The sequence below is a fragment of the Talpa occidentalis genome, unplaced genomic scaffold (genome assembly GCF_014898055.3).
Source record: "Talpa occidentalis isolate TD23 unplaced genomic scaffold, MPIMG_talOcc4v2.1, whole genome shotgun sequence".
Classification (NCBI taxonomy): Eukaryota; Metazoa; Chordata; class Mammalia; order Eulipotyphla; family Talpidae; genus Talpa; species Talpa occidentalis.
The window spans coordinates 4,427,757-4,455,415 of NW_026555331.1; the positions used below are offsets into that span (position 1 = coordinate 4,427,757).

A 27,659-nucleotide genomic window follows, 5' to 3' on the forward strand; every position below is an offset into this window, starting at 1 on the left:
CAGATTCTGCCCGCCTCACTGAGGAGGAGTGTGTCTCTGGCCGCCTCCAGCTGTGACAGGCTGAGGAGACAGGTGTAGTACAGCTCTCCCGGCCTCTGCCATGCATGTGGGCTGGGGGACGGGATCCGAAGCCGGTGTGCCTTGGCCCTCCGACAGCCTGTCTGCCCCGCTTTCTCCCTCAGCACTTGCAGAGGGGACTGTGTGTCACTGTTGGCAGCTGCTCCCCGGCTCATTAAACTGGGATTTAAGGAACCCCCTTCATGTGAAATTGGAGAAGTCATTGTTCTCCCTTTGGTGGGCTTGCACTCAGATCCCATTAGGGCCCAGGAGCGCACCCACGCCGCCAGAGCCTTCTCTGCAGGCGGGTCTCATTCAGGTGCCAGGTGTGCCTCCTCGTGGGCCACCCGACTGTCCCCTGCCAGCTCTGACTTTTGTTGTTTGAATGTGTTAAGCTGAATCTGAATTGTGACGTCGCTCTCACGATGCTGCCATGTGACTTTATTTACCTACAATTGCTATCATCAAAAGCCGGGGAGTCTCCGTGAGTTGGGGAGTCTCCGTGAGTCTGAGCGTCTCCGCGAGTCTGTGCGCCCCCGCCCATGGTCCAGCCGCTCTTTGTTTTTCTAACACGTGGCACTTGGTGTGTTTATGCCCACGCGAAGCCAACCAGGCAGGTGACGTGTTTGTGTCCACTTGAAACAACAGGCACGTGAAGCTGCTGAACCTCCCTGCCAGCCTGCGGCCCCAGAAGGTGAAGAGCTTGCTGGGGCAGGGCGTGTCGGCCAAGAGCCCCTTCATCTACTCGCCCATCATCGCGCACAGCCGCGGGGAGGAGCGCAGCAAGAAGATCGGTAGGCCTGGCTGGCCAGCGGCTGCCTCCCTCCCTCCCTCCCCGCCTGGGTGTCTGACACTCGCCTTTAGTCCTGCCCGTGCGCGGGCAAGTGTACACGGGTGTGCTGGTGTGAGCGCACGCTCATGGGTGCAGAATTATTACGAATTTGGAGATGGCAGCAGCGGGACCTGGACCAAATGTGGCCTCTGAACCTGGCCTCGCTCCCGTGGCCACTCCTCTGAAACCCGCTCTGCCTTTTCATTCTCGTCCCCCGGTCCTAAGCAGTGGGGCCTCTCCGCGGGAGAATGCTGCTCTGGCTCATCGCGGGGGCTTCCGCGCAGTCCAGGATGCGCTGGGCGCTCACTCTGCTGCTCACCGCCCTGCCTTTTCGTGAAGCCCAAGCAAGCGCATGGCTGTGCAAGGGCTTCTTAAACAGCCTCCCGGGGAGGCTTATTTCATGGCCTTCAGGGTGCCGGCTCTGGGTACCGCACAGGCCAGGCAGCGCCTGTGTAGTCTCTGCGCCAGCTGCCCCACATGGCGTTTGGGAAGGTGGCGTCTGCATGGTAGCACTATGGGTGCTGATCAGCCCCTGGGCCATCCTAGATCCCCATGAGCGCCAGGGCCTGGACTTGGGTGCTGCCGCCCGCTCACCTGCTGCGGGCTCCTGGGCTCATCCATTAATCTCTTTGGCCTTGAGATGCTTGAATCTGTCTCTTCGGGAAGCGTTTCCCCATGAGGACTTTACTGATTAGATCAGGCCCACCCAGGAGACTCTCCCTTTTGATAAACTCCAAGTCCACTTACTGGAAACGTAATTGTGTCTGCCAAATCCCTCCCCCCAGTCATGTGACCCATCTGATCACTAACCATGCCCAGGAGCTCCCGTCTGTCTTACATGAGCCAAAATGGCTGTCCTGGTCACACGTGGGGGTTGTGGGGGGAGAGGTACGTGGCAGGTGCACCCAGGCTGGGGATCTTGGGGGAGTCACATCAGAATAGAGCCTCACTGGTGTTGAGCTCAGTGGCCTGGGTGGTCTCTCTGTCTCAGGGCGGGGGTAGGGCAGCCAGCTTCCCACGTACTGCCTCTTGGCCAGCGAAGTTCTGTCACCTAACGTGCTGTCCGATTGGTCTGGTTTTGCGGAGCTGCGCTGGGTGTGCCGGTGTGAGTCAGCCCCGCAGAGCGGGGACGGCGCCCATCACATCCCCTCCCGCCAGCGGCGGCTTTGCCTGATTGTTTCAAGGTGGTCACCGGTACGCGGACCAGCAGAGGCGTGATTGAAGCGCCGAGAGCCGTGGGAAACGCCAGCTAACCCGCCTCTGTGCTGTGCTCCTAGATTTCCAGTGGGTCCAAGGAGACGTGTGCGAGGTGCAGCTGATGGTGTACAACCCGATGCCCTTTGAACTCAGGGTTGAAAACATGGTACGTGTCCCCCGTCGTCTGACCCGGGCTTTACAGCATCACGGGGGCACGTCCTGTGGGGTGCGCCCGTGTGCATGTCTGGGCCACAAAGCATGAGATGCCCTCAGCTCTGTCTGGTCTTGGAGCTGACTCAGTGGGGAGATCCTTCCTGTGGGCGCACGGGCGCCGCCGACTGGCCTGCGCCTGCCCTGCCTGCGCGTCTGCCTTGCTTGTTGCCACAGGCGGTCAGGTAATCCAGGCCTAGTAAGGGCCAGTGCGGGCTGGCAAGAGTTTAAGTTCCCATCGGCCTTCAGTTTCTGTTCTGTGGCGGGTGCTAGAGGCTCCCTCTGCAGGGGTGTCCGATGGAGTCCCCCCCTTGATTCCTGTTCAGCGGGAAGTTGCTGAGGACTAGCTCTCCAAGCTCATGCTGACACTGCCAGGGCAAAGCCAGCCGCCCCACGAGTCTTCTGACACTCACCTCCCGTCCTGCTCTGTGTCTTCTCAGAGACCTGCAAGCTCGGTGTCGAGACAGCCGGCACACTTTCAGCATTCCACGACTGGCATTGGGGTGCCAGGTGGGCTTTCTGTTCAATGTCTTGCTGAGTGCCCATGCCCTTGGGTGAGGCTCTGGGCCCTGGCCGCTGCCCTGACGGCCCTCAGGGTGCGGTGGGGGTGCCCGTGGAGAGATAGGGAGAGCTTCGGGGAGACCTGCTGGCTCAGCTGAGATCCAGGCTGAGTCTTAGTTCTCCAGGCAGGCCGGAAGCTGTTGAAGACGGTGTCTAGGGAGCCGGCCTCAGGCATGGCTTCCCCAAATCAGCTCGAGCTCTTAGACACTTGGCTGAAGACTCAGCTCACCGTCCTGTGGTCACGCAGAGTGGACCTTTGAGGATGAGCATTTTCTTCCTCCTGCTGTACAGGGTCACGTTTGTTTGACTATTTGGCTATTGGGTCAGGCCTGTCAGACTTTCTGGGCATAATGGTTGTTTAGAGAGTTTTCCCCAAGTGTTAAGTTAGTGTATTCCTGCCGTTCTTCCTTACTGTAGAGGCAGGATGGGCCCAGGGCAGGATCTCTAGGATTCAAGCAGATGGGTGAAGGAGGGAGTCCTGGAGCCCTCGGTGGCTTTTGCAGGTTTTATTATTAACCAGATACACAGCAGGTGGGGGTGCCGGGGGGCCAGGAGGCTGGTAGTCCTCCTAGCCCCCAGAAAATCTTCACTCTTTCTGGGCTCTCCGGCGTTCTCTCGTGCCCTCTCTTTCGCTCTCGTTTCTTATGCTATTCTGCTCTCTGCTCTGCTGGCGTCCCCTTGACGCCGCCCTTATAAGCCCGGTCTCAGCCCAGGTGTATCCACTTACATAGGCCCACACCCTACTCCAGGTGCCCGCCATTAGGCATCACTCAGGACCGCAGGGATCCATCATCCATCCTAATGACGGGAGGGCAGAAAAGCCTGATCCTTTTTTACCTTGCCCTACACTTACACATCTGTTTTTTTGTCTTAAGAAGTAGCTTTCATTTTTAACAGGTTTAAAAAGAACATGAATTTTAAAATAAAAAATTAGAAAAAAACCCCAAAGAACAAAATAAAAATTTCTAGTAGGACAAAGCCCACAAATCATGGTCTCAGGTTTAAAAAATTGAAACAGGAATTATTTCAAGCATAGGAGATATTATGGAGAATGATAAATACTCACGTAATCCACCATTCACTTTTAGCAAATGTTAGCAGTTGTCCATATTTGCTTTAGCTGTTTTAAAAAGAAATAAAATGCCAATATATTTGGCTTAGAGAAAATAACCCTGTAACTGACCTCTACCTCCGCCCTGGCCCGTGTCCGGGGTGCATGCAGCAGCTCTTAACCTGGCTCAGGTGTGCTCTCTGCCGCGGGGGCTGTTTGCCTCCGGGTGCATTCTGTGGACCGAGCTGGGGTGTGTGTGTGTGTGTGTGTGTGTGGTGTGTGTGTGTGTGTGTGTGGTGTGTGTGTGTGCGCGTGTGCGCGCGCGTACGCGCATACACAGCATGCACTGACACGGGTGCCGGGACGTGCAGACACGCCGTGCCCGTGCGTGTGCAGCACACACAGGAAAGCGGTGCGTTCCCATTTAGATCCCCATTTTATAAAACAACAAAGCAAACATCGAAGACGCAGCAAGCGGGCCGGCACCAGGCTGGGGCTGCCTGAGCAGCTCGGCGCTCTCCTTCCGGGACTGGCTCGTGTTCCTCCCACCTTCAGGCCTTTCAGAAAGGGCGCCAGCTCTTCTCCCTGGCGACGCCTGCCTGCACCACAGTCCCAAGACCCAGGCTGCGCTTCTCAGGCCGCCCTTCTTGCCGCAGGGGCTCCTGACGAGCGGAGTGGAGTTCGAGTCTCTGCCTGCAGCGCTCTCCTTGCCAGCCGAGTCCGGCCTCTACCCCGTCACGCTGGTCGGAGTCCCGCAGACGACCGGGACGATCTCTGTGAATGGTAAGGACGGCTCCTCCGGGTCTTCAGTGGGCTGCTGAGCTGTGTCCTGCCTCAGCGACTCCCCTCTTAGTTCTGGAAACACCCAGTGCCAAGCCTTGCCCAGGTGTGTGCGCCCTTTGACGTCCTGCCCAGCTATGCTGGCCCCTGCGCCTCCCCCGTTTCCTGGCTCAGAGTCCCTGCCCCGGAGCTGCCCCAGTGTCCAAGCCCTGGGCCAGGAGAGCCGCGCTCCTCCGCGCATTGCTCACGTGACTGCGTGCTTGCTGGCCTGGTCTGGCTGGCTCCACTGACCCCCAGCGCCGGCACACAGTAGGTCTTCAGTACGTGTTTGTTTGCGTGAGCCTTCCCTGGGAAAGGGCACTCACCATCACGGGGTGAGTTAGGAGGGGCTCCCTAGGGCCTGTGGGAACATGGGGAGCCAGAACTGAGAAGGCGGCCGGGAGCCAATTGTGAACTGTCCTAACTGGTGAGTTGGGGGCTGGGGTTCCAGGCCTGGGCCATTAGCGACGGCAGGAGAGGACATGGGGCGCTGGAGAAGTGGGCTGGCCCAGAACGACTGGCCCCGGTGCGGGGTGCGCTGCTGTGGGGGTCTAGGCAGAGGCAGACCCAGAGGCCTTGTAAATTCCGCCAAGGGAGTCCGTTGGCTTCTCCCGAGGCCTGGGCACTGCTGCCTTGTTTGGCTCGTGGGGACGGAGGGCTCGGTGGGCGGTTTGGGGTGCCCTTCAGGCTGCTGTGCGGAGGATGGGCAGCGGAGCAGGGTGAGCAGCTGGGCAGCTGCAACCTGATCTGGAAAGCACCCGCACCCCCACCCACCCAGCACACTCAGCTCTGCGCAGCTCCGGGGGATATGCCAGAGACCCCTCGCCGGGACTGAGCAGGGCGAAGGAGAGAGGTTAGGGGGAGGCAGTGAGGCCGGTGGGCTTGAGTCAGGGCGGGCGGCCGCCGGCAGGAGGCGAAGCCCGAGCGCAGGCAGCTCTTCCTGGGTGCGGGCTGGTGGGGCACCCATGGGTGTGCCCTGGTGAAGGCAGCACCGGCCCCCGTGAGCAGACTTGGGCCTGTCGCCCAGCGTGGCTGTCTCCAGGCTATGCGTGCCCTTGGCCGTCCCGTCGCACCCAGCAGTGCGCAGGAAAAGGAAAACTTGGACTTTCGTGGAGAAATGGACAGCAGAGGCTGAGCTGACAGAGCCATGTTGTACGAGGCTTTATAGAAAGAAAAGTGTGAGAGGGAGTTATTGTCAGATGTGGGTTTCCTGGGAAGAAAACGTTTGCAAGTTAAAGAAGTCTTTTAAGAAACATAGTTGTCAAGAAGGAAATGTGGGTGCTGGAGCTACTTTGGGAGCCTCGTTCACAGCGGGCAGAAGGTGAGGGGAGCGGAGAGACGCCCCTGGGCCCGGAGCCCGCGGCCCGAGCCTGCTCTGTGAGTGGGCCGTGGGGCCCGGTGAGCCCAGAGGAGCTGCCGCTTTGCCTCCAGACCCTTCCAGTTGTTTATAATAATCATCTCTCGAAAATTCAGAAGCCAATTTAAAACTGTGCTTAAACAATTTCAAGTGCTTACCTGGCGGGGGCGGGAGATGCGCTGACTTAGACCACAGCGCGCGCGGGCCGCAGCTAGATCCGTGGTCGGCACCTGCGCTTTCATCTTTCACATACTTAGCAAGCCACGCGCGCTCTGGGAAGGAGCTCACACTGGCTGCTGCTCTCATGTCAGCGCTGGAGACATTTGAAAAGCAGATTAGCCAAGGGATGAGTCCCGATTAAACCGCGCGGTGTTGCTGGTTGACAGACTTTCCTGGGGACGCTTGTGTTTCCACCTGTCCGCCGTGTGCCCTGGCCACTGCTCTCGCCGTCGGGGGGCCCAGGGGCTCGGTGGGGGCGAGTGGGAGCCGGCTGAGACTGGTTGGTGATGGTGCCCGAGCCTGAACTCAGCTCCTGTCCCCCGGGGCAGGGGCCGCCTCCGGGCTGGGTGGGACGCGAGCCTTTCCAGGAAGTGGTGCCAGCGTTCCCTTTTGTGCCCCAGGTTACCACACCACGGTCTTCGGCGTCTTCAGTGACTGCTTGCTGGACAACCTCCCGGGGGTGAAGACCAGCGGCTCCACCGTGGAAGTCATCCCTGCCCTGCCCAGACTCCAGATCAGCACGTCTCTGCCCAGGTGGGGGCAGTGCAGGGCTTCCGAAGGCACCTTGGCGAGAGGCGGCACCGAGGACTTGAGTGGTCGTAGTTGTGATCACGGGGGCGGGAGGCTTCCCCAGGCCGCCAGCAGGAACACGCTGCTTGGCTGAATTGGAACAGACTTGGGGTGTTGCTCCTCAGGATTACAACAAACTGTGACATTAGCCTTTGGAATCATACTTTTTCTGAAAAAAGGCTAAGCTTTTAGGGAATATGAGGAAAAGTTCTTAAAGAAGATTTTTTGACACTACAGGAAAGTATAAAGAAGAAAGGAAAATGACTCTCAGGTGGCCCCAGGCAGTGGTTCTGGACATGCTGTGGTTTTCCAGCAGGTGTGCGTCCTTTTATTCTAGACACATGTGTGTCTGAGTAGCTGAGGTGCACTACCTTAGTGTAGGGCCATCCAACTCCTTGGCACAGCCGTATGACACAAGCTGAAACATTTCTATCTTTTTTTTTTTTTTCAAAGATTTATTTATTTATGCGTACAAGTTCTGGAGTGTAAGCCAGAGGTGCGGGGAGGTGAGAGGATTCACCAGAGAGAGTGGGGAACAGAACAGGCAGACTGACTGAAATACACTGCTGAGGGGAGCCGTGGGCGAGGCAGGAGAGGTCTGCTGCGCCATGTGGTTTGCTCCCTGGCCAGCCAGGGATCGAACTCTTGCTGCAGTGGCTGGCCATAGCTTGATGGTGCAGTCTTTAACCCCTGCGCCACCAGGGAGGCCCAACATTTCTATTTTAATTGTTTCACAAAAGTGTATCATTCAGATATTTCCCCCTTGCATAACCATTTCCTTCCTCTTAGAATTTGGGATTGTCTTAATTTTTCCTCATGTGATTAATGCTTTAATGGACATCCTTTTGGCTGTTTTTGTGAAGCATATCTTGGGATTTTCTGACATGTTTCAAAGCTCACTGACCTGTTTAAAGGGCCTCTTCGGTAGCCAGGTATGGTGCCAGCTGCTGATCTGTTAGAATAAATGCGGGGCCAGGGCCTCCCTGCAGGCAGTTATGGCCACTGGAGAGACCGGCAGGTAGCCAGACCCTCCTGGGCCACCACGTTAGACTGATGGGGTCATTCAGGTGCTGAGGGAGGGATTTCTTCTACAAGGTGGCCTCGAGTGTAGTGTGAGGCAAGCAAGGAAGAATCGGCCTAGTATAATGGGTCGGCAGTAGGCTTCCCCGCAAACAGAGCTACTTTTTACCTGGACCTCAAGCCTGTTGTTTTTCTTGAATCAGTGAGAATGGCTCATTTACCTTTTCTTCTTAAATCTATGGATTTTCCCAAGACAATTCTGAGCAAGAGGTTTTTACTATTTTTTTAAGAGACATGCTCTCAGATCATTTGAATTAACTTTGTTTCTCTTTTGCCTGCACATCATCCAGCAGTTAAGTATTTTACAGCATCATGCAAGCAGGAGACACTGAGACCCCGGATGTGGGGCGGGGGGGAGTCACTGTGTGTCTGACACATCAGGGGCCGGGGAGGCGCCTGAGTTGGGGCTCACCCCCAATGGCCTGGTGCTGAAAGGTTCAAGGCCAGGTTTTCCTGGCTCTATTTCTGAAAGGCACAATTGTGGTGGGCCTCTGACTTGATGCAATTCTAAATGCCAAGTTTTACAATTTGTGTTCTTATTTATTACTGTTATTTTAGATCCGCACACTCACTGCAGCCTTCCTCAGGGGACGAAGTATCTACTAATGTGTCCGTCCAGCTGTACAATGGAGAAACGCAGCAACTTGTCATTAAATTGGAAAATATTGGCATGGAACCTTTGGAGAAACTGGAAGTCACGTCAAAAATTCTCACTACGAAAGGTGGGCATTTTTGAACAGTTCTTAACTGCGTTTTAACAGTAATTTAAACAGAAATGTTTATTCCCTTTAATTTGCAGTTTAAGTTCTGGCTGTCGCCCACCCACTCCCCGACCCCAGGCAGACAGTCCCAACTCCCCTGGCATGTTCCTCTCTGTAGAGTGTGGTCACACTTGGGTCATTATCCTTCCTGCCCCAAATTGTAATACTGCCTGCATCACGCCTCACAGCCTCCTCCCGGGCCTCCCTCCCAGGCACAGCGACTGCTTCCATGCCCACGATTCTGGAATGTTCTCCAAACTTTGCTCTATCATGTATTCAGTGCTTTGCTTTTTGGAGCGATTGGTGAGTCTCACTGTCTTGGTGAAGCGGCTTCAATCCCCATTGTTGCTGTCATTGTAGAAAAACTGTATGGCGACTTCTTGAGCTGGAAGCTGGAAGAGGCCCTTGCCCAGTTCCCTCTGCAGCCCGGGAAGGTGGCCACTTTCACCGTCAACATCAAAGTGAAGCTGGATTTCTCCTGCCAGGAGAGCCTCCTCCAAGACCTCAGTGACGGTAAGCGCCTTCCCAGCCTTGCCCGTCCTGGTCCCTGACGCATGGCTGCAGCCGTCAGCCCTGGCTGCTGCCCATCATCCACTGACCGGCTGCCGGACGCTTCTCCTGGTGCATGCTGCCGAGCAGGCTGCTGTGTGTAAGGGAGGTGTATAGCAGAACCGCTTTTCATCACACCGATGTCCTCAGCGACGGTGCTCCTGGTGGCGTCTCTGCCCTCAATCTGAGTGAAATTGCAGTGTGGGATTTGCCGTCTGGGGAGATACCTTCTCCTGTCTTAGACAAAACCAAATCGAAGAGCTCTAGGCTCTGGATTACCAAGGTCAAATTCGCTCCTGTGAGGCTGGCCTCATTTCCGGTCGCTTAGAGGAGCGCGTGCGAGTCAGACGGCTCCCTCCTATCGGTGCGCTTAATAGCAGCCTGGCCCGTGTGAGCAAATCCTAGCGTCTGATACTCGGAATCTTAGTGGCCATCATAGTGGGCAGGGTGGGCCCGGAGCCCATGGGGCAGGGGCAGCTGGCGCCTGCTTCTGTAGCCCAGCTGGGAGCCAGCAGGATGTGTGTAGCCTGAACTCAGTGGCAGAGGCTTCTCTGTAGCTCCTTGACCTGGGAGGTGGCCTGGGTGTGACTTACCCCCCTGGCAGCGTCAGAAACCCCCAGTGATGGCCCCCGCTGGCCCCGGCCTGTTTTTCAGGCTCGGGCTCACATCAAATATGGCTACTGGAACTGGATGCCACTTTTTCAGTGTGCAGCCATAAATAAGCGTCACGCCATCCAGGATACTGAATTCAGTGTGGACTGGAGACAGATGGGAGACAATTAGTATTTATTGAGCATTGTCAGAGACCACATGGAAGGTCTGGATTAGCCACTTTTGGAGTGTTATTTCTATTTAATATTCCCCAACAACCCTATAAAGTAGATGGTTTTGCAAAGATGATTCCTATTTTGTAAAAGCATGTGGGAGGACTATTCTACATTAAGGGAAATTGAAGAGTTATAACAATCAGATGCTATATGCAATCTTTAGTCATGTCCTCGGCTAAAAGAAAGTCTAAAGACATTTTTGGGACAATTGGCAAATTGAATATGTATTGTGTGGTATTTAATATCATTGTATCAATGACAAATTTCTTGGGAGTGACAAGGAAATTGAAACAGTAGCAGGATGTTCTTGTTCTTGGGGAGCATATGCTGAAGTATTTGAGGGTGAAATCTGATTATGCCTGCACTTTAATATGGTTCAGAAAAGTAAGAGTCTTGAATGTGAATAGAGAGAGGAATAAAATACATGTCAAATTATTAAAAATGAGGGACTTTGGATAAAGGGTGTAACTTCTTTGTGGATTTGCTTTTTTCAAATAAAAAGTTGGAGGAAGGGATGACTTTGTAGAGGCCTGCTTTGGCCCAGTAAGTCTCAATTTCCAAATGAGTCCTCGGAAAGTAGAGTGCCCCCCATTTCTCCAGCTCTACGGGAGGTTTTCTGTCTTCCACGCGCAACTGGCCGTGGGTTGAAGTCAACTGTTCATGTAGAAAATGGTGTATTCTTTTGCTACTTAAAATACCTAGAAATCTCTGATTTCTTGAATTTTCTGTTTAAGATACAGAAATCTTGGTAGGTGGTGGTGAATGTCGCAGGATTTGGACATCCCTGAGTTACCCCATAGAGTAGATGAGTAACTGGGAAAACCAAACACCCACAGGCACAGCATGCCTCCAAGCCAGATACCTGGGTGTCTCCCTGGGGCCCCGAACATAAGCAGATGCGGACACACTGGCTCCCTCTGGACCTGTATCTGCACCGTGCGGGGTGCGTGGGGCACGGTCACTGCCGGACGCGGGAGTCGCTGGGCGGCCGTGGGCCAGGCTGGAACGCGGAGGGGTTGGCACACTCTGAGGGAGGGATCGCGAGGGTTCCTGTAGACAGAGACCCGACTGGAGAGAAGCTGCTGGAGTAGATGGGGTGGGAGAGTAGGGACAAGGGGGGTCCGCTGAGAGAGGGGGCGCGCGCTCCCGAGAGCACAGGGAGAAGAGGCAGAGCGAGGGCCTAGGAAGCTGTCCCCTTCTCCTCTTCGACGCGCTCTTGTGAGCGGCCCCGGGTGAGGTCGAATCTGCTCAACGTGGATGTAAGGAAAACACAGTGAGGAGCAACGTGGCCTACGGACGGAGCGCGGGGCGCGGACAAACGTGCTCTAAAGCTGGTGAAACAGTAAAGTGCTTCAGAAGAAGCTGGAGTTGTTGAGGAGTGATGACAGGTTCGAGAAACAGCATCCGAAGTAGAAAAACTCAGAAACGAGCTGGGTGGCACTCAGGAGGGAATTAGAACTACAAGAAACAGTTTTTTTTCCCTTCCAGCAACGCAGTCTCCGTGAGTGGCTCTACCTCACAAATAATGCCTTAGGAGAAACAGGTGACAGGCCCAATAAAAAAGAATTGAGGTAAAAATGATTAAAGTGACATGTTTAGAAGACGGCCAAAGAAAAGCTGACATATACAAGGGCCCCCCTCACCCCCCATCCTCCCGTATCCTCTGCTATGGCGGCCCCCGAGTAGGGGAGTGGTGACGTGGTAAAAGGATCAATCAAAACTTTTCTGAAATTAATTAAAAATAAAGTCCTGGGAGGGGCAAATTCTGTGATTTCAGGTCAAAATAGCAAGTAGTTTATAAAGTAAAGACAGCCCGATCATCCCTGGCCTTTGGGACAGCGCCAGTGTAAGCCGGAAGAGCGACGCGTGCCTGACACACGTGTGGTGAGGAGTGAGCGGGCGAGCCGGGCGCGGAGGGCACAGGCCGCCCCACAGGGCTCGTGTCCTGGCGCTGCCTCCTTGGGCTCTGCTGGAGGAGGCACCAGGCTCCCCAGCGGGCCCCTGGGAGGAGGACATTGGGGCGCGTTTAACCTCCAGTGGCTTGTGCAGCTCGACCGTGCTGGGGGTCCCCCCACAGCGCAGCACCTGCAGTAACTGGAACGACGGGGGGAGGGGGCTGCATGCACAGGCGTTTTTCAAAAATTGTTTCGGTTTATGTTTGTCCCTGGCGTGGTTGAGGTAACTGGCCCGCAGTGTGGGTCTAGGGGTGCAGGCTCCAGACATGGCCTGTGGGGGATTGGTTGGCACACCGGGGCTGCTAGCGCCCCTTCACCGCATAGTCCCTTCTCCGTGTTGCACTTCTCTTGGGGGAGCAGGCGGAAGAGGCCCCCGTCATGGGGGCTGAACCTTGGCCCCATATCTCCCCCTCCTGGGCCTGAGCTTGACCAGGCTCGCCAGGCGCCTCCTGTGTGCAGCCCACGCAGAGGGGCTTGCTGAGATGCAGACTCCTGGCCACCCCGCTCTTCCAGAGTCACCTCTGCGGGCCCAGGCGGGTCTGTTTCTCTGACAGGTGCCCATGGTGGTTTCAGTGGTTTTATGCCAGCCCCTCAGCAAATAGGCTCAACAGTCGCCTTCAACATGTGGGCCATGCAGAACACTTGTGGTCCACAAAGGCCTCCCCTTGGCCACACCGCTTCCCTGCCAGGCTCCTGTCTTCCGTCTGTGAGGCTGTTCCTAACACTTTGTCCTCACCCTTGTGTCGCGTTTGTCCTAAATGATTTTCACAGCCCCTAAAACGAGAATCCCAGCGCTGTACTAATCTGGAATCTTTCTGCTCCTGTATTTTTCACTGGCTCCCTGACCTTTTCACCCAGCGGTCCCCAAAGCACCTCAAATTCAACCTCTGGAAACTGGTGGGTGCCGGCCACTGCCCGCCCACTGGTCTTTCCCTGCCTGCTCGGTTGACAGTCGCTCCCCTCCCCCGCTCAGCGCCAGGAAGAGACACTGAGGGTCCGTCGGGGCGGTGGAGATGGAGAGGTCGCCCGAGTGTCACCCGGGGTGGTGGCTGACGGGGACAGTTCAGGGGACAGCACCGATGACAGGAGCGAGCCAGGGCTGGGCAGGAGTGCCCATGCCCTGTGAGGCAGGAGTGGGGGCCCCCTTCCCTGCAGGCCGTCGCCAAGCACTTGAAGCGTTTGCAGCATGAGCTGGTCAAGCCGTTGCGCGTTCCTCTTAGAACTTACTCTGTCCCCACGGAAACATCATCTCCTCCTGCCGGAGATCTCCCTCGCGTATTGAGCTGAAGGGAAGTTGGAACTGGCTCAGTTCTTGGTCCCAAGCTGGAGACTTGTGTAAAAAACAACTGGATTTACATCTGGCGAGTCATTATGTTGTGCTTCTCCCTGATGTAGTGATAATGGCTCTTTCTCTTACTGTAGCCGGATCGGTTTATTCGAGAGCGGTCCCCAGGGAGCAGACACACGCGTCCCTCTCCCCTGCCAGCGTGCTCGGGAATGGGGCCGCTGGTTCAGCGTCTTCACTCTGGTCTGCTGCTCCCCTTGAAAAGAAAGACTAGTATTTGGAAATCTCTGTCTTATTTTATGAAGAACAGTGACTCATCTTGACTTACCCAGAAATCAAAGACAAAGGTAGTTGGACTCTTAATACAATAATATTTCTTTTTTTCTGTATATTTCCTAGATGCCCGAGGCTTTCACAAGTGTACGTTATTTAAAAAGGCCAGGGATTTTGTTCAAACTTCACTCTTTTCCTGAGGCCTGAGAGGATAGGGCTGGAAAGAGCCAGCAGTTTACTGGGGCAGGCTCTCAGGCCCCTCCCGCGGGGGCTTCTCTGGCCTCCGGGTCTGGGCTCCGCACCCCAGTGCGCACCTCCCTGCCAGCAGCAGTTCCCAGAGCGGTCACTGGTCTGTCTCCCCATGTGGTGCCCACCTTGCTGAACCCCAGCTCTAGCCTCAAGCCTGTGGTGAGCTCTGCCCAGGCTCACGTGGCTCCTGTTTCACCGGATGAGTTTCCTCCCTGACATCCTGCACTTCCTCTGCGCCCCCGTCCTTTCCAGACCTCATCTGCCTCTTCTGCTCAGACCACTTCAGTGACCACCTCCCACCCAGTGCAGTCCAGGCCACTCCCTGCGTCCTGGTAACCTCTGTCCCGAGGCTGGGTTTCCTCCAGAGCCTCGAGTGATGGTCTCTGCTGCACCCTAGCCCCCTTACCCCACTTGCGGGCAGAAGGCTTTGACCACAGGAGAGAGAGAGGGAGGCGGGTCTTCCCAGCTAGCAGCTGGGGGAAGGCTCAGAACCTGCTTTATCTTCCCAGCGAGCGTCCAGTGCCAAGCCTGCCCGAGGCGGGGCCTCAGTCTGTTACCCACACAAGCTTGACCGATTCGCTGCACTGTCCAGCTGAGCCTTGTTCGGCCTTTTATGGTTTCCTTCGTGGCATCTGGGCGAGTGCGGGGCCCCGCTCCCCCTGCAGGTGCCGTCCGCAGGTTCCAGACTAGCTTCCTTCTGCCCCAGCTCCCAGTCAGTCGAAGAAAAGTCCTTATTTTGCAGTTTGTCTGGCTGTTTTGTCTAAAGAGGGGAGCCAGGCTGTAGCGGCGGGAAGGCCTCAGGGCAGGTTCTCTGTGACCGGAGCAGACGGGGTAAAGGAGGAGGGAGTCCTGGAGCCCTCGGTGGCTTTTGCCGACTTTTATTGGGATTTACCAGGCACACGGCAGACAGGCTGGCCAGGAGGCTGGCGGCCACCCCAGCCCCTGGCAAGTGTTCACTCTTCTAGGGCTCCCTGACTTCTCTCGAGGCCTCTGCTTCTCTGCTCGTCCACTCTCCTGTTCCGTTCCTTGACTCTTGCTCTGGCCTGGTCTCTCTCTTGTTCCTTCTGCTGGTGTCCCCATGACGCCGCCCTTATAAGCACAGTCTTAGCCCGGGTGTATCCATTTACGTATACCTGCAGCGGATTCAGGACCGCAGATCCATCATCCATCCTAATGGCAGGAGGGCAGAAAAGCCTGATACCTTTTATTTACCCTATACATGCTTTTTCAGCTCTGCCCTCTTCTGAGCCCAAGGCTGCATCCACAGCTTGTATTTTAATTCAGAGCCGAGATCATCTTCGGGTCTGCGGGCCACCTGGCAGGTCACACACGGCTCCGTTTGTGCTCAGGGGTGGCGGGCCGCAGCGCCTCGGAAAGGCTGACGAGGCTCGGGACAGTGTGCCCGCCCTTCCTCAGCCAGGTCTTGGCACTGGGTTTCTAAGTGTTTCCAGCCCTTTTCTCCGTATCCACCGTCCCTGCTCTGGCCCAAGTCCCGACTGTTTCTCTCCTTTACCTGCTTAGTCTCTGCTGGCTCTCCTGCGGCTCATCCCGCACCATTTTCTGTCTTCCACCACAGTGCTCTCCCCGAGCGGATCTGCCTGCGCCCTGTCCACTGTACATTCCCAAAGGCAGTCCCAGCCCCCTGGCTCTCGCGTTGGGCCCTGCTAGTTCTATCTCAGGAACAAGGCCAACCGAGAAGCTCCAGTGCTGGGGAGCTGGTCCAGGCTAAGGGCCGTGGGGTGTGGAGTGTGGGACATAGGGAGCAGCTGGGCATCTGGGTGGAGCAGTGGGTGGGACAGGAAGAGAGGAAGCTAAATAAAGGAAGCTGTTTTCCCCCTACCAGAAAGGGACCAGGCAGGGTCGGGCTGCCCTGGGTGGAGCAAAGAAGGGAAGCTGACTCCTCCCTCTCTTTGCCTGTCTGTGCTCCTGGGAGCACAGTGGCCTCTAGCTGGGAGAAGGCTGGCAGGCAGGGGTGGGGCAGGCATAGTTGGGAACAGGTGGCTGAACTTCCTGGCCTTGTGGGGGCTGTCAGCGGTCGTGAGAACGTGCTCCAGGTATGTGGTCCTGGGTCAGGAGGGAGCCCAGTGGGCACATGCGTGGCCCCCATGCCTAGTCTTGACTGTCCAGGTGCAGGTATGGAGGAGCAAGTGGATGGCTTTGGCCTTGCGTGTGGTTTTGAGAGGAGAGAGATGGTGCAGGGCCGGGTGCTTTCCAGGGAGGGCTATAGGTCTAGACGCGGCCAGCCTGCTGCCTGTCTGTGTTACTGGGGTGCAGCCACGTGGGTGTTTATGGGTGGCAACAGCTGCTTTTGCCCCCAAGCACCAGCCTGAGTAGCTGCGACAGCGACCTGAGGCCACCACAGCCCAAAGTGCTTGTTTTATTTGTGAGGTCACGCTGGTTTACCACGTGGTTGTAGGTGTCTGGCGCACAGCCTTGTAAACCACCGTCTGTATCCACGACGTTACACTCTTCACCGCCCACCCGACCACTCTGACCCCGTCTTCCTTTGTTCCGTTTTTTTCTCCTCCTGTGTTTGTCTTGCTGTGGGAATTAAACCACCTAAGACCTCTCTGAGGCCTGTGTTGAGGAGTTACTGCCTGTGCTTCCTTCTGTGTATTTCATGGCCTCAGGTCTCACTCCAGGTCTTGACCTGAGTTGACTCAGGGTCCGTGTCTGGAGGAGAGAGAGCTCCAGCGTCGCTCTCCTTGTGCGGCTGTCCGGGTTCCGGCAGTATTTGTTGACGAGAAAGCACTTCGCCACGTTGTCTTCAATTAGCTGTCCGTGCTTACGTGGGTTTGTTTCTGGGCTCTTGAGTCTGTCCCATCAATCTGTGCCTTAGTCCCTTGCTGTGCGGCTTTGGCTGCTATTGTTTGTGAAGCCCCAGGGATCTGCGACCTGAGCTGAGCGTGGCCCCGTGACAAGCCGCAGGGGAGGCAGGAGACCGAGGGTGCGAGCCGCGGGGGCAGCGAGCGCTGGCCAGGCCGAGCAGCGTCCTCGGGGCTGCCTGTGCCCTATGCTCTGTCGCCGGCGAGCAGGACCTGCAGCACTGTCTCTGGGCTGGTTCTCTCTGGACCTGCCCGGTTCTGAGTGAGCGAGCCGCTCTCTGTAGGTGTGAAGCAGGCGCGGCTGATTCGGAGCCAGCCCTTGAGCTGCTGGGGCTTTCTTGAGGCTATTTTTTTTTTTTATATTCCCCATACAATTGCAACCCCCTGATTTTGACCCCAATCCCTCCTTTCCCCGCCCCCCACCAAAGTGTGTCTCTGGCTCATAGTTGTTTGTTGATTTTGATTTTCACTTTCTTATAGTTATTCTTTTTCCTGGTCCCTTATGTAGGTTTTCTAGATTCCTGCTATGAGTGAGACCATCGGTATTTTTCTTTTTCTTTCTGGCTTATTTTGCTGAGCATGATCCCTTCCAGCGCCATCCATGTTGCTGTAAATGGCATGTGTTTATCTTTTTTGAATGCTGAGTAATATTCCACGGTGTATATGGACCACATCTTCTTGATCCAGTCATCTATTTTTGGGCATTTGGGCTGTTTCCAAAGCTTAGCCATTGTAAACAGTGCTGCTATAAACATAGGGGTGCAGGTGCTCTTTGGAATTACTGTTTCTGTGTCCTTTGGGTAGATACCTAGGAGTGGAATTGCTGGATCCTATGGAAGCTCTATGTTTAGTAGGTCGAGGAATCTCCACACAGCTCTCCATAGTGGTTGGACCAGTTTGCACTCCCACCAGCAGTGCAGGAGGGTTCCTTTCTCTCCACATTCTTGAGGCTATTTTATGATAACCGGTGGGCTTTCTGGGCGCCCATGGATTTGATAAATAAATGAAAAAGGATCTTCAAAATATACTCCACCTGGAGCAGCTTGCTCTGCCAAAGCCCTGGAGGGGGGTTGCCGCTGCCTTTGCTTTTGGTCAGTGTCTTACTCTAGTCACATTCTATTCTGGTTCACTTCAGACACCTGTCACAAGAGAAGCGTGTATTCAGCCACGAGCCCCTGTCTCTGTTGAGAGTGTGAGGAGTGGACACACTGTGGTGGATGTGGGGCCTCCCGGGGGTCCGCTGGCCACGTCGTGGGCTGCCCAGGCACCGGGTGTGCCTGGCACCACAGGCCCGCCTGGCAGCTGGCCGTGGCTACGGACCCCCGCCCTGAGTTCTGGTCCCAGCTCTGCTCTGGGGAGGTCTGGGGTAGCTGGTCATCCCCCTGGAACCTCGGCCTCCTGAACAACAAATTAGGCCTCTCTGGGACTGCGGGCTCTTCCGCCGCCAGGTCTTGCTCACAGCCGCCCGGCCCTGCCGAGTCCATGCTGCGGTGCGCTGCGCTCGAGGGAGACGTGGTGCTTGAGAATCAGAATCGTATTTCTGAATTGCCTGCAGAGCTGCTCTTGACAGAACCTGTGAAATCCTCCCTAAGGCCAAATCTGGTCCGCCCCGTTCTATCCCCTCTGCCCCGAATCCACTCAGCGTCCTGCTAGGCGCCGTCTGTTGTGACTTACTTTGTCTTGTCTTCCCGCTAACTGCCTGTTCCCTGTGCCCTGCTCTGCTTGGGATCGCCTGCGTTGGAAATTTGGCCGAATGAGTGAGCAGAGCCTTGGCCCCTTCACCCCCGGCAGGCGAACCGGTGGGCGTGTCCACCCCATGCTGTAGCGGCCAGTCCCTCTGCACCCCTTCTGTCCAGCCCTGGCACTTGGCGTCCAGCAGCAGCACTGAGGCGTCCTCTCCACAGCTGGTCTGCAGCCGCTGGGTCCCCCGTTTCCAGCAGGACAGGCCTTCCAAGCCCGTCTCGGGCATCTCCTGCTGCCGGCCTGGCATTGTCCGTTTCTTGGAGAAGCGCTTGCTTCTCCTAGTGGGGAGAGGGCATTTCGAGAACACAGCCTGGACGTGAGGGTCGTGGCTTCCAGGTCTTCAGGGGACGGGGCTGGTCACACACAGGCTCGTGGAACCAGATGTTTATATGGACTTTTTGTTTGAGATGAAAGCCATTACGCGTTCACGCTGGCCATCAGTTCAGGCTCAGGAATAAAGGGTTTAAAATGCTTTTACTTTTTCTGTATTACGTGTGTGTCTCTTCCATGCTAAAATTCCTGCTCCTTACGACTCAAAGGAGCCGTAGAAATAGGATCCCCTGATCCCTCATCGACCTTACCTGACGTCACGTGCCGTGCCCCCCACCCCTCCCAGCAGGGGTCCTGCCACCGTGGAGCTAATCATGATTGTTGTGCCCACTCTTAACACTTTTTCCCTATTTTTAAAATCACCCTGGTGCCGGGCACTGGGCCCCGCTCGGCCTCCCCTCCGCGGGTTTGCCCTGGTGCTGGCGTCAGCCGTTAGTCTCGCAGCTTTGATGTTTAAAGCCTGTGCTCCGAGGGGTTACAGGGGTCCCGTCGCCAGTAGTATTCTTTACACTTTGAAGTAAGTTTCAGTGATCCAATGTCTGGTGCACATTTTCTTTTCTCTGGTGCATTAAATATTCCTTTTTTTTTTTTGTCTTAAAGTGTTGCTGCCAACATCTGACAATCACTTGATTTTCTTTCCCTTTCAATTAACTCGCTGTTTGTGTAGGTGCCTGAGCTTTTCTTTCATCTTAAATTCAGTGTTTTCACTAAAATAAATCCTTGTGTTGGTTGGTATTCTTAGGTACTTGATGTGCTCTTTCAGTCTTTTCCTTTGTAATTTTAAGAGAGTTTTTTTTTTTTAATACTGTGCATTGAGGTAATGTTGATTTATAGCACTGTATATGATTTAGGGGTGCAGGTTCACCCCCTTCAGGTGTATGTTGCCACACCCACCACCAGAGCCCCGGTAATTCTACACTACAGTCCAAGCGGCTTCTCCCCTCTTAGCTTCACTCAATCCCCTCTGCTGGCCTCAACTCTGTAGTCAGATTTTAAGGGTTTAGTTTATTTTGGCTTTTGTCTGTTCCTGTGTTAGCTTTTCATCTTCCACACCAGTGACATCATCCTGCTTTGCCTTTCTCTTGACTTACCTCACTTAGCATCTTCCCTTCCAGCTCCATCTGTATTGTCGCAAATGGCAAGACTTTTCCTTTTTCACAGCCGAATAGTACTCCACCCAGTGTATAGTCTTCTTCACCCGCTGCTCTGTCACTGGACACCAACAGTTTCAGATTTGCTGAAGAGATGCAAACAGTGCAGGAGTCCTGTGTGCCCTTCCTCCAGGTTTTCCGAAACACCCCTTATAGCACTGTGTGCATTTATAAGATGGAGTTTAATTTAGCTTGTAATTTTCCTTTTGTCACCTCGTTTTGGAAGTTTTCCATTTCTGATGTTTGTTTCTCTTTCATCTCTCATGTCTGTATCATCGTCTTCATGTCTTTTAGCTTGTTTTGAAGAAAAAGGTTTCTCTTTTGATCATTTCCTCTGCCCTGGTCTTTCTGGCACTGAGTGTAGGGATTTTATGGCGCCCTGCAACCTTCTTTTTGTCTTCTGATGGCTTGGCTTGGGTTTGATACTTTGCTCTGCTTGTTTTTATGTAGAAATGGCTTTTTTCTTCAGCTAAGCTAGCAGAAGGGATGACTGATTATATACATATTACATGCAGCCACAGCTGAGAGCAGAACCGTCTAGGGTGTCACAGCTCCAGGGCCAATGACCAACAGGGACTGGCTTCAAAATGGTCATGGCGGGCCTCCCCGGTGGCGCAGCGGTTGAGCACTGGGTTGCGAAACTGCGCGCGGCCTCTGCGGCGCCGGTTCGATCCCTGGCTGCTCCCCGGCCACCAGAGGAGGGTCCCACATGGCGCGCAGACCTCTCCTGCCGCCCGCTGCTCCCCTCAGCAGTGTACTTCGGTCCTTCTGCCTGCTCTGCTCCCCGCTCTGGCTCTGGTGAATTCTCTCACCCTCCCGCGCTTCTGACTGTACCCAGTGCTTGTATAAACAAAACAAACAAACAAACCAGCAAACAAGTAAATAAAGCATGCCTCTATAAAAAAAAAACAAAAAAAAAAAAAACAAAAAAAAAAAAAAAAAAAAAAACAAAAAAAAAAAAACAAAATGGTCATGGCGATTCGGTGGCGATGGGTGTTCTAGATCCACCGAGCCGCGTCCCAGACAGCAGCACCAGCCCTGCACCCGCCTGGCCCTGGGCTCCCGCTTCCTTAAGTCCACCCTGTGGCCTACACAGGTGCTCCAGTTTCCTCTGCCTCATCCGTCTTTGTGCTTCAGTTTCGCTTTGGCCTCTTCCTTCATGAGGCCCTCATGGCATCAAGGCTTACGATGATGGTGCCCAGGCTGCGTTGGCACTGGTTTTGTGGTGTGGCGGGTGGAAGCCTGGGCCTCAGTAGCTGCAGGCTAAAGTGCAGTGGCCTGCTCCTGAGGTGTCCTGGCGCCTTTCTCCACTCCTGCGCCTCCCCAGTTTCCATGACATTCACACCAGTCCCCTTCGCCCGGACCCTCGTCCTGGAAGATGGCCTGTGCGCTGGGATAGGCTCCGGGTTGGCTTCCTCCCCTCCATCGAGCTTCCCTGTCGGCGCCTGGATTCCACCTGCTTTTGCAGTGGACAGGATCCCCCGAGTCCAGCTGCTGTCCCCTGCCTGCCACGCCATGCACCAAAGCTTTGCTGGCAGTTTCCCAGAGGCCCCGCGTTCCCCTTTTTCCTTTTGTGTGTGCGCTGGCACCACCAAGGTCTTGGGCTCGTGGCTCACCTGCTGGCTGTAGTCCTGTGGGCAGCTCCACACGTGACGGACCCAGCTCCTCACACACCTCGTGTGGGATCGTGAGAGGTGATGAAGGACATCTTGCCACCACCTGCAACTGTGGTTTGCACCTGCCCTTTTGCTGCTTAATGTCAGTGAAAAACTAACTTCTGTGCTGTGCTCCTAACACATGCTCCTCCAAGGCTGGAACAGCCCCCCTTGTCCAGGAGTGGCTCTTCTTTATGATGAGTCCGCCTCTTTTGGGCGTGAAAGGTCCTTCAATGGTCACAGCAGAGTGGTTTTAGGGGGTCGGGGCCTGAAGAAAAGCCAGAGCAGCTTTTTTTCATCTCCGCAGCGGTTCTGCTGTGCAGCCTTGTCCGGCCTGGCCGGAGTGGCCTGAGCAAGCCCTTGCCCGAAACAGCAGACACGGCTCACCCCACAGCCTGCGGCGGCTGAGACGGGCAACTTCCTAAAACGAGAACCACCCGTAAAGCCGACAGTCCAAAGGCATCCTCCTTCCTTGTGGAGAGGAAGCTGCCTTGCAGGCGCCACAGATGTCTCCCGTGTGCAGTGACGGCAGCAAGCGGGGACCCAGCTGCAGCCTCTGTGAGGGGGGCCTGCAGAGGGGAGGCGTTCGCGCCCCTGCGTCAGCCCGGCTGTCGGAGCCCTGCTGTCAGCTCGCGAGACCTCTTGGCAGACCCGCTGGGGTGCGAGGGCTCCAAAGCCAAGGACACCAGGATGTCCTTGGTGATGCCACAAGTAGGACCCATGGGCGTGGGCGCTCTGTGGAGGTTACAGCGACTGGGGTCCCGTTCAGAGGAACAGCTTCTTGGGATTGGGTGAGGAGGTGGCTGGAGTCGAAGGTGGTGGAGCCCCCACGAAAGTGGGAGAAGAGTTCCAGATGAAGCGGAAGGTCACAGTGGGCCTGGCCCCAGCACAGCTAGCGGGACGCTGGTCACCGCCGGGAGCCCCCGGGGCCGGCGCAGAGCTGACGCCTGTAGCACACAGGACAGGAAGGAGGACACAGGGACGCGCCTGCCCGATGTTCTTCGTTCTTGGGTAAAATCTCCCGCACTTAGACGAATCAAGCTAACTTGTGCCTCGAATTCCCTGTTCTTGTTTCCAGATGGAATCAGCGTGAGTGGGTTTCCCCTGTGCAGCCCCTTCCGGCAGGTGGTGAGGCCCCGCGCTGAGAGCAGACCCGGGAACCCGCCCGAGGGCAGCAGGCCGGGGGACGCGAGCCCCGTGAAGGTGAGTGGGTCCCACGCGGTGGATCGTCTGCCCCGCCTCGTCCTGGCGGCTCCTGCCCAAGCTTTTGGGAGGCAAAATTTTGATTTTTCCAGGAGGGACTGAAGTATGCATCTGAGGCGGAATTGCATTTGTGGAAAGCAGAGTTTGTGGAAAGCTGGTTTCTTCGTGGTTTTCATTCCTTGGAATGCTATAGAAAGCAGTTGCGATGACACTCGTGCCTTGTGTTTGGTGTTGAGAACTCTTGTTTCCTTGCAACGTGGGGGAATTGTGGGTTGAATCAAGGATGGCAACAGTTAAAGTAGAATATTTCCTGCTTCCTTCCTGTTCACTTGAAAATCCTGTACTGCTTGATTTTAGTTCAGCTATTTATCCTTTAAACTTTACTTATCCCGTGGTGTTGCCTCCCCCTGGCTGCTGTGTCAGCACTGAGGAGGCCAGGGTGCCCGGGAGTGGCCGGTGCCTGCAGGCATAGGACTGGGCCCCAGTGAATGCAGGGCCGTCCTGGGGCTTGAGGATGTCAGCAGCCTGATGGCTCAGAGCTGTAGCTGGCGCCCACAGCAAGGTCACCAGAAGTGACCGTCCAGGTGAGCCTGCCTGCAGGACCCCCTTTGTGGGGGCATTTGCAGTTCCCATGCAGAGTTGGCAGGGCTTTGGCTGATGAGATCCCACTTCTAGGAGCGTAGTTATGAGCAGTGGTACAGGGATTTGGAGGGTTGGGTGCTGTGGTGAAGGCATGGTGGGGGTACGTGGTCACTGTCTGACGAGAGGGTGCCCCAGGGTAACGAGCCAGTTTGGGCTGGCAGAGGCACCTTGTGCTGCCGAAGGCAGGGCCGTGTCGGCTCTCACTGCCAGCCTGTTGAGTTTCTGGCTGGTCTGACCTGGCCCAGCCTGCGATGCTGTCGAGCTCCAGTGGTGCTGGGCTGAGTGCAGGTGAGCAGCTCATGCTGCAGGCATTGGGGCGTCTGTTCTGGCACTGCCAGCTGTTATTTGCCCCATCTTCCTGAAGCAGGAGTGATGTGATTTCACTGGAAACCAGCAGCCCTGTGAAATGGACGCCGAGGCATGGCGTAGTCATGGAAACAGGCGACGCAGTGAGAGCAGCTTCTGGGACGCCCCCCAACAAGTGAGGGAGAGATCAGGTGTTTCTTCAGAGTTCCAAAGAGTTCTTCCCCCACCAGCCAGCATCACTGCCCATGGTCAGGTCTGCTTGTCCACAGTCCTCGTGTGGAATCTTTCCGGGCCGCACGCAGACCTGTGTGGATGGGGTGACCAGACCCCATGTGGCCGTGGGCCAGGCGCTGCAGTGTGGCCTCTCCGCCCTCAGTTTCCCCGTCTGTAAAATGGAACAATCTTGCTTCCTTCACAGAGTTGTTGGGATGTTGAATAAGATGCGGAAAGACCCTGGTGGGGATGAGGCTAAAACTGCGTCAGTAGTCATGTTCAGGAGCAAAGAGGCAGGACTTCAAAAGAGAAAAGTGCGGTTGGCAAGTGAGCTGGTAGCCTGGGAGCAGCCTGGGAACAGGCAGGGCACTGGTGCTGGTTCTGGCCAGGCACTTTGGCTGCTGGGCCCTGCTTTCCCTGACCAGGGAGGCCAGTACCTCCCTTCTGAGGGAGACACAGGTGCACAGAATGTGGCCGCGTGACCTGGAGGTACTTCTGAGGGGAGCCCAGCTCTGGCATACCCATCCTGGGTTGCAGAAACACCCAGGGAATGGCTTGAACTGCGTCACTTTGCTGGTCGGAAGCAGCCAGCTGACAGCCGCAAGACAGCGCCACAGAAAACACAGGTCCAGGGCCTCCCCGGTGGCGCAGTGGTGGAGCGCTGGGTTGCGAGGCTGCCTGCAGCCTCTGCAGCGCCGGTTCGATCCCCAGCTGCTCCCCGGCCACCGGAGGAGGGTCCCACATGGCGCGCAGACCTCTCCTGCCGCCCGCTGCTCCCCTCAGCAGTGTACTTCGTCCTTCTGCCTGCTCTGCTCCCCGTTCTGGCTCAGTGAATTCTCTCCCCCTCCCGCGCTTCTGACTGTACCCAGTGCTTGTATAAATAAATAAATAAATCTTTAAAAAAAAAAAAAAAAAAAAAAAAAAAAAAAAAGAAAACACAGGTCCAGCCAGACCCCGGAGCAGGAAGCCCTTGGAGAGCCTGGGTGGGCTGCCAGCCGCCAGCAGAGCCGGGGCGCACCCCGCAGTCATTATGCCGTGTGGGTGCCAGGTGTGGTCCAGCCCCCCACCTGCAGTGCTGCTGTTCGGACACTGCACATGGGTAGCCAGGCCTGCTGGAAAGCACTTTGGAATCCTAACAAAACTGAAGTTTGTCCAGAGGCGGGGAGCCAGGCACACTGGGTCTTGGGCCTCTTGGTTCATGCCCTCCCTTTTGACATCTGGCCACACCACAGCCATGCAGCTTCCCTGTGGGTACCCACACGGGGCCGCTTGGGTTTGCACCTGGAAGGCAGGTGAGGACCCTGCACACTCCGCAGCCCCTGCGGCTCTGACCCACCGGATCCTCCCTGCAGAGGGGGGAAGAGTCATTTTTCTCACAGGGGTGCTGGCGCAGGCCACTGGGACGATATGTGGGCAGGTGTTTAAGGGCACCTGGCCCAGAGGAGGGCCCAAAGGGGGCCTGGCTGAGGGGACAGCCGGAGGGCAAGCTCAAGGTGTCTCCTTCGGGTCTCCCGCTGGAGAGTGAGCAGGTGGAGGGCCGGCTTGTCTCCTCTGGGTGGTGACTTGCCCACGGCCACAGCCCACTCAGCTTCCACCCGGGCAGCCCCTCCAGGCCCGCCACACTGCTGGAGAATGCTGCCTTCTTGTCCTTGTGCTCTTGTCCGGGCCCGGCTCCTGACCGTCGGGATGAAGTAGTCAGCCTTCCTTCATCGGGCGTGGCGGTAGCAGAAGGCGTTTCATCCGTGCCCTTGACCACAGCAAGGGAGTCTTCTAAAGCAGTCGTTTGTTAATTTGTTAATAACAAAGTAAATTATAAGAAGTTACAGCCTGCAAGCCAACAAAGGATGTAAAGTCTAATAACAAATAATATTCAGTGGGTCCAAAGGGAGGAATAAGGAGAGCGAAAACCCCACAAAGGGACATGGACAGAGAGAAATTAAATGTGGAGGTGATGGGGACAAGCCACATCGGTAATCGCATCAACAGCAGTGTCGTGCCCTCAGTGAAGGCAGCGGCTGTCGCGCTCCGTAAAGCAAGACCTGACTTCCGCTGCCTCTACATCCTGAATCTTCGACATAGACACAGGTGGACTGAAAGGAAATCGGCGGGACAGGGACGCATGCGTGCACTAGCGGCAGGGCCTGGGGTGGCGACACTGGCGGCAGAGCAGGGAGCACAGAGGGTGTGTGTTCCCAGGCAGCACACCGCTGCTGGGACTGTGCCTGTGCAGCCGCAGAGCCTCGGTGTAGGAAGTGAAACCTGCTCCAGCCGCAGAGCTCAGCACTCACGGAGTCGCCCTCCTTGGTCAGCGGAGAGGCAGAGGGTTCGGCACCACCGCCCACCACTCGCACTCGCACACAGGACACACATTCTCTCAGGAGCACAGGGACCCCAACTCGCCCACGTTGGGTGTGATGGTGGGTTTGTGTGTGATCTTGGCCGTGGTCTCCAGCTGTTTGGTCAAACATTTGATGCTGCTGGAAGCTGTTTTGTAGATGTGGTCGGCCTCTAAACCTGTGGGAAACGGGACGTGTTGTGAGAGAGTCCCCTCGATCACGGGGGTGGGCCCTGTCTAAGCCAAGGCCCTCGGGCAAAAGCTGAGTTTCCTGCAGAAGGAATTCTACCTCGAGGGTGTTGCATCCTGCCTCAGTGTCCAGCCTGCCAGCTGCCACACAAATTTCAAACTCGGCAACCGCCACTATCTCGTAGGTCAATTTCTGAAAATAAAACAAATGTCTGTATGTGCATGCACACGCGCACCAGATCCCCCACACAAGCCCTCTTGGTTCTGGGGATCTGTCTCTCTGCAGAGCCCTGCTTGATAGAGAGGGCCACAGAGCAAAGCTCAATAAATTTAAAAGGATTTCCATTTTACAAAGTGGTAATTTTTCTTAACTGTCAGAAGATAAAAATAGAAACCAGTGAAAAACAGAGCTCTGAAAAAAACGCTCTAACATTTGGAAACAAAATGACTCACTGATAATTAACCCATGGCCAAAAAAGGGAATGAAATTAGAAAGCATTTGAAACAAATGAAAACACCACATATCAGTTGTGGATGGGAGACGGAGAATACTTAGTCCATGTTGGACTAGAATTCTCTCAGTCCATAGGCCTCAGCCTGAGCTTTAAGAAAGTAGGAGAAAAACTTGAAAATTGAAACTAAAATTGTGGAAATGAGGCCTAAAAATGTGGAGATAATAAAAATTAGAGCAAATTCAGTGAATCAGGGAACAAAAAAATACTATACAGTAAGGGAAACCAGAAGCTTATTCTTTAAGAAAACTTGCCAGCTGCTGCCTGATTATTCAGAGAAAAAAAGACACAAATCATGGCTGTTAGGGGCTGAAGAGGAGGCATCACAGCATGTCGTACAGGTGCTGGCAGGGCGGCAGCGCTGTGTCATGGACAACAAACATTTATTGACAAGAAATCAGGAAAATTGGAAACAGAGGTGAAGTGGACACGTTCTTTGCCGGGCGAAGTACCAGAGCTCTGAGAGAGAGAGACAGAGGGTCTGAGCAGTCCTACAGCCATTCAGGGAGTAGATTAAAAAAAAAATAAACCTTGCATAGAGAAATTCCAGGCCTAGGTGGCTTTCCTTACACATCTTTCCAAATGGCGAAGGACAGAATAAGGTTAATTTTGTGTCAGCTGTTTTCCAGGAAAATTGGAAAGAGGGAGCACTCCTGGCTGGTTCTCTGAGGGTGGCAGCAGCTGGTGTCCGCAGGCCGGTGGC

At 55.4% G+C, this 27,659-nt stretch overlaps 1 protein-coding gene across 2 annotated transcripts in view; it reads left to right on the top strand.

Annotated features, from left to right (window-relative positions):
* Nucleotides 1-27,659, top strand: part of TRAPPC9 (trafficking protein particle complex subunit 9) — a 204,773-nt gene that overhangs the window by 57,066 nt on the left and 120,048 nt on the right. For both annotated transcript variants that reach the window (XM_054691956.1, XM_054691955.1), the window contains 7 exons: nucleotides 706-851; nucleotides 2,167-2,252; nucleotides 4,565-4,691; nucleotides 6,705-6,837; nucleotides 8,512-8,675; nucleotides 9,075-9,227; nucleotides 22,635-22,759. In XM_054691956.1, coding sequence (XP_054547931.1) covers nucleotides 706-851; nucleotides 2,167-2,252; nucleotides 4,565-4,691; nucleotides 6,705-6,837; nucleotides 8,512-8,675; nucleotides 9,075-9,227; nucleotides 22,635-22,759 — 934 coding nt within the window. The remainder of the gene's footprint in view (nucleotides 1-705; nucleotides 852-2,166; nucleotides 2,253-4,564; nucleotides 4,692-6,704; nucleotides 6,838-8,511; nucleotides 8,676-9,074; nucleotides 9,228-22,634; nucleotides 22,760-27,659) is intronic.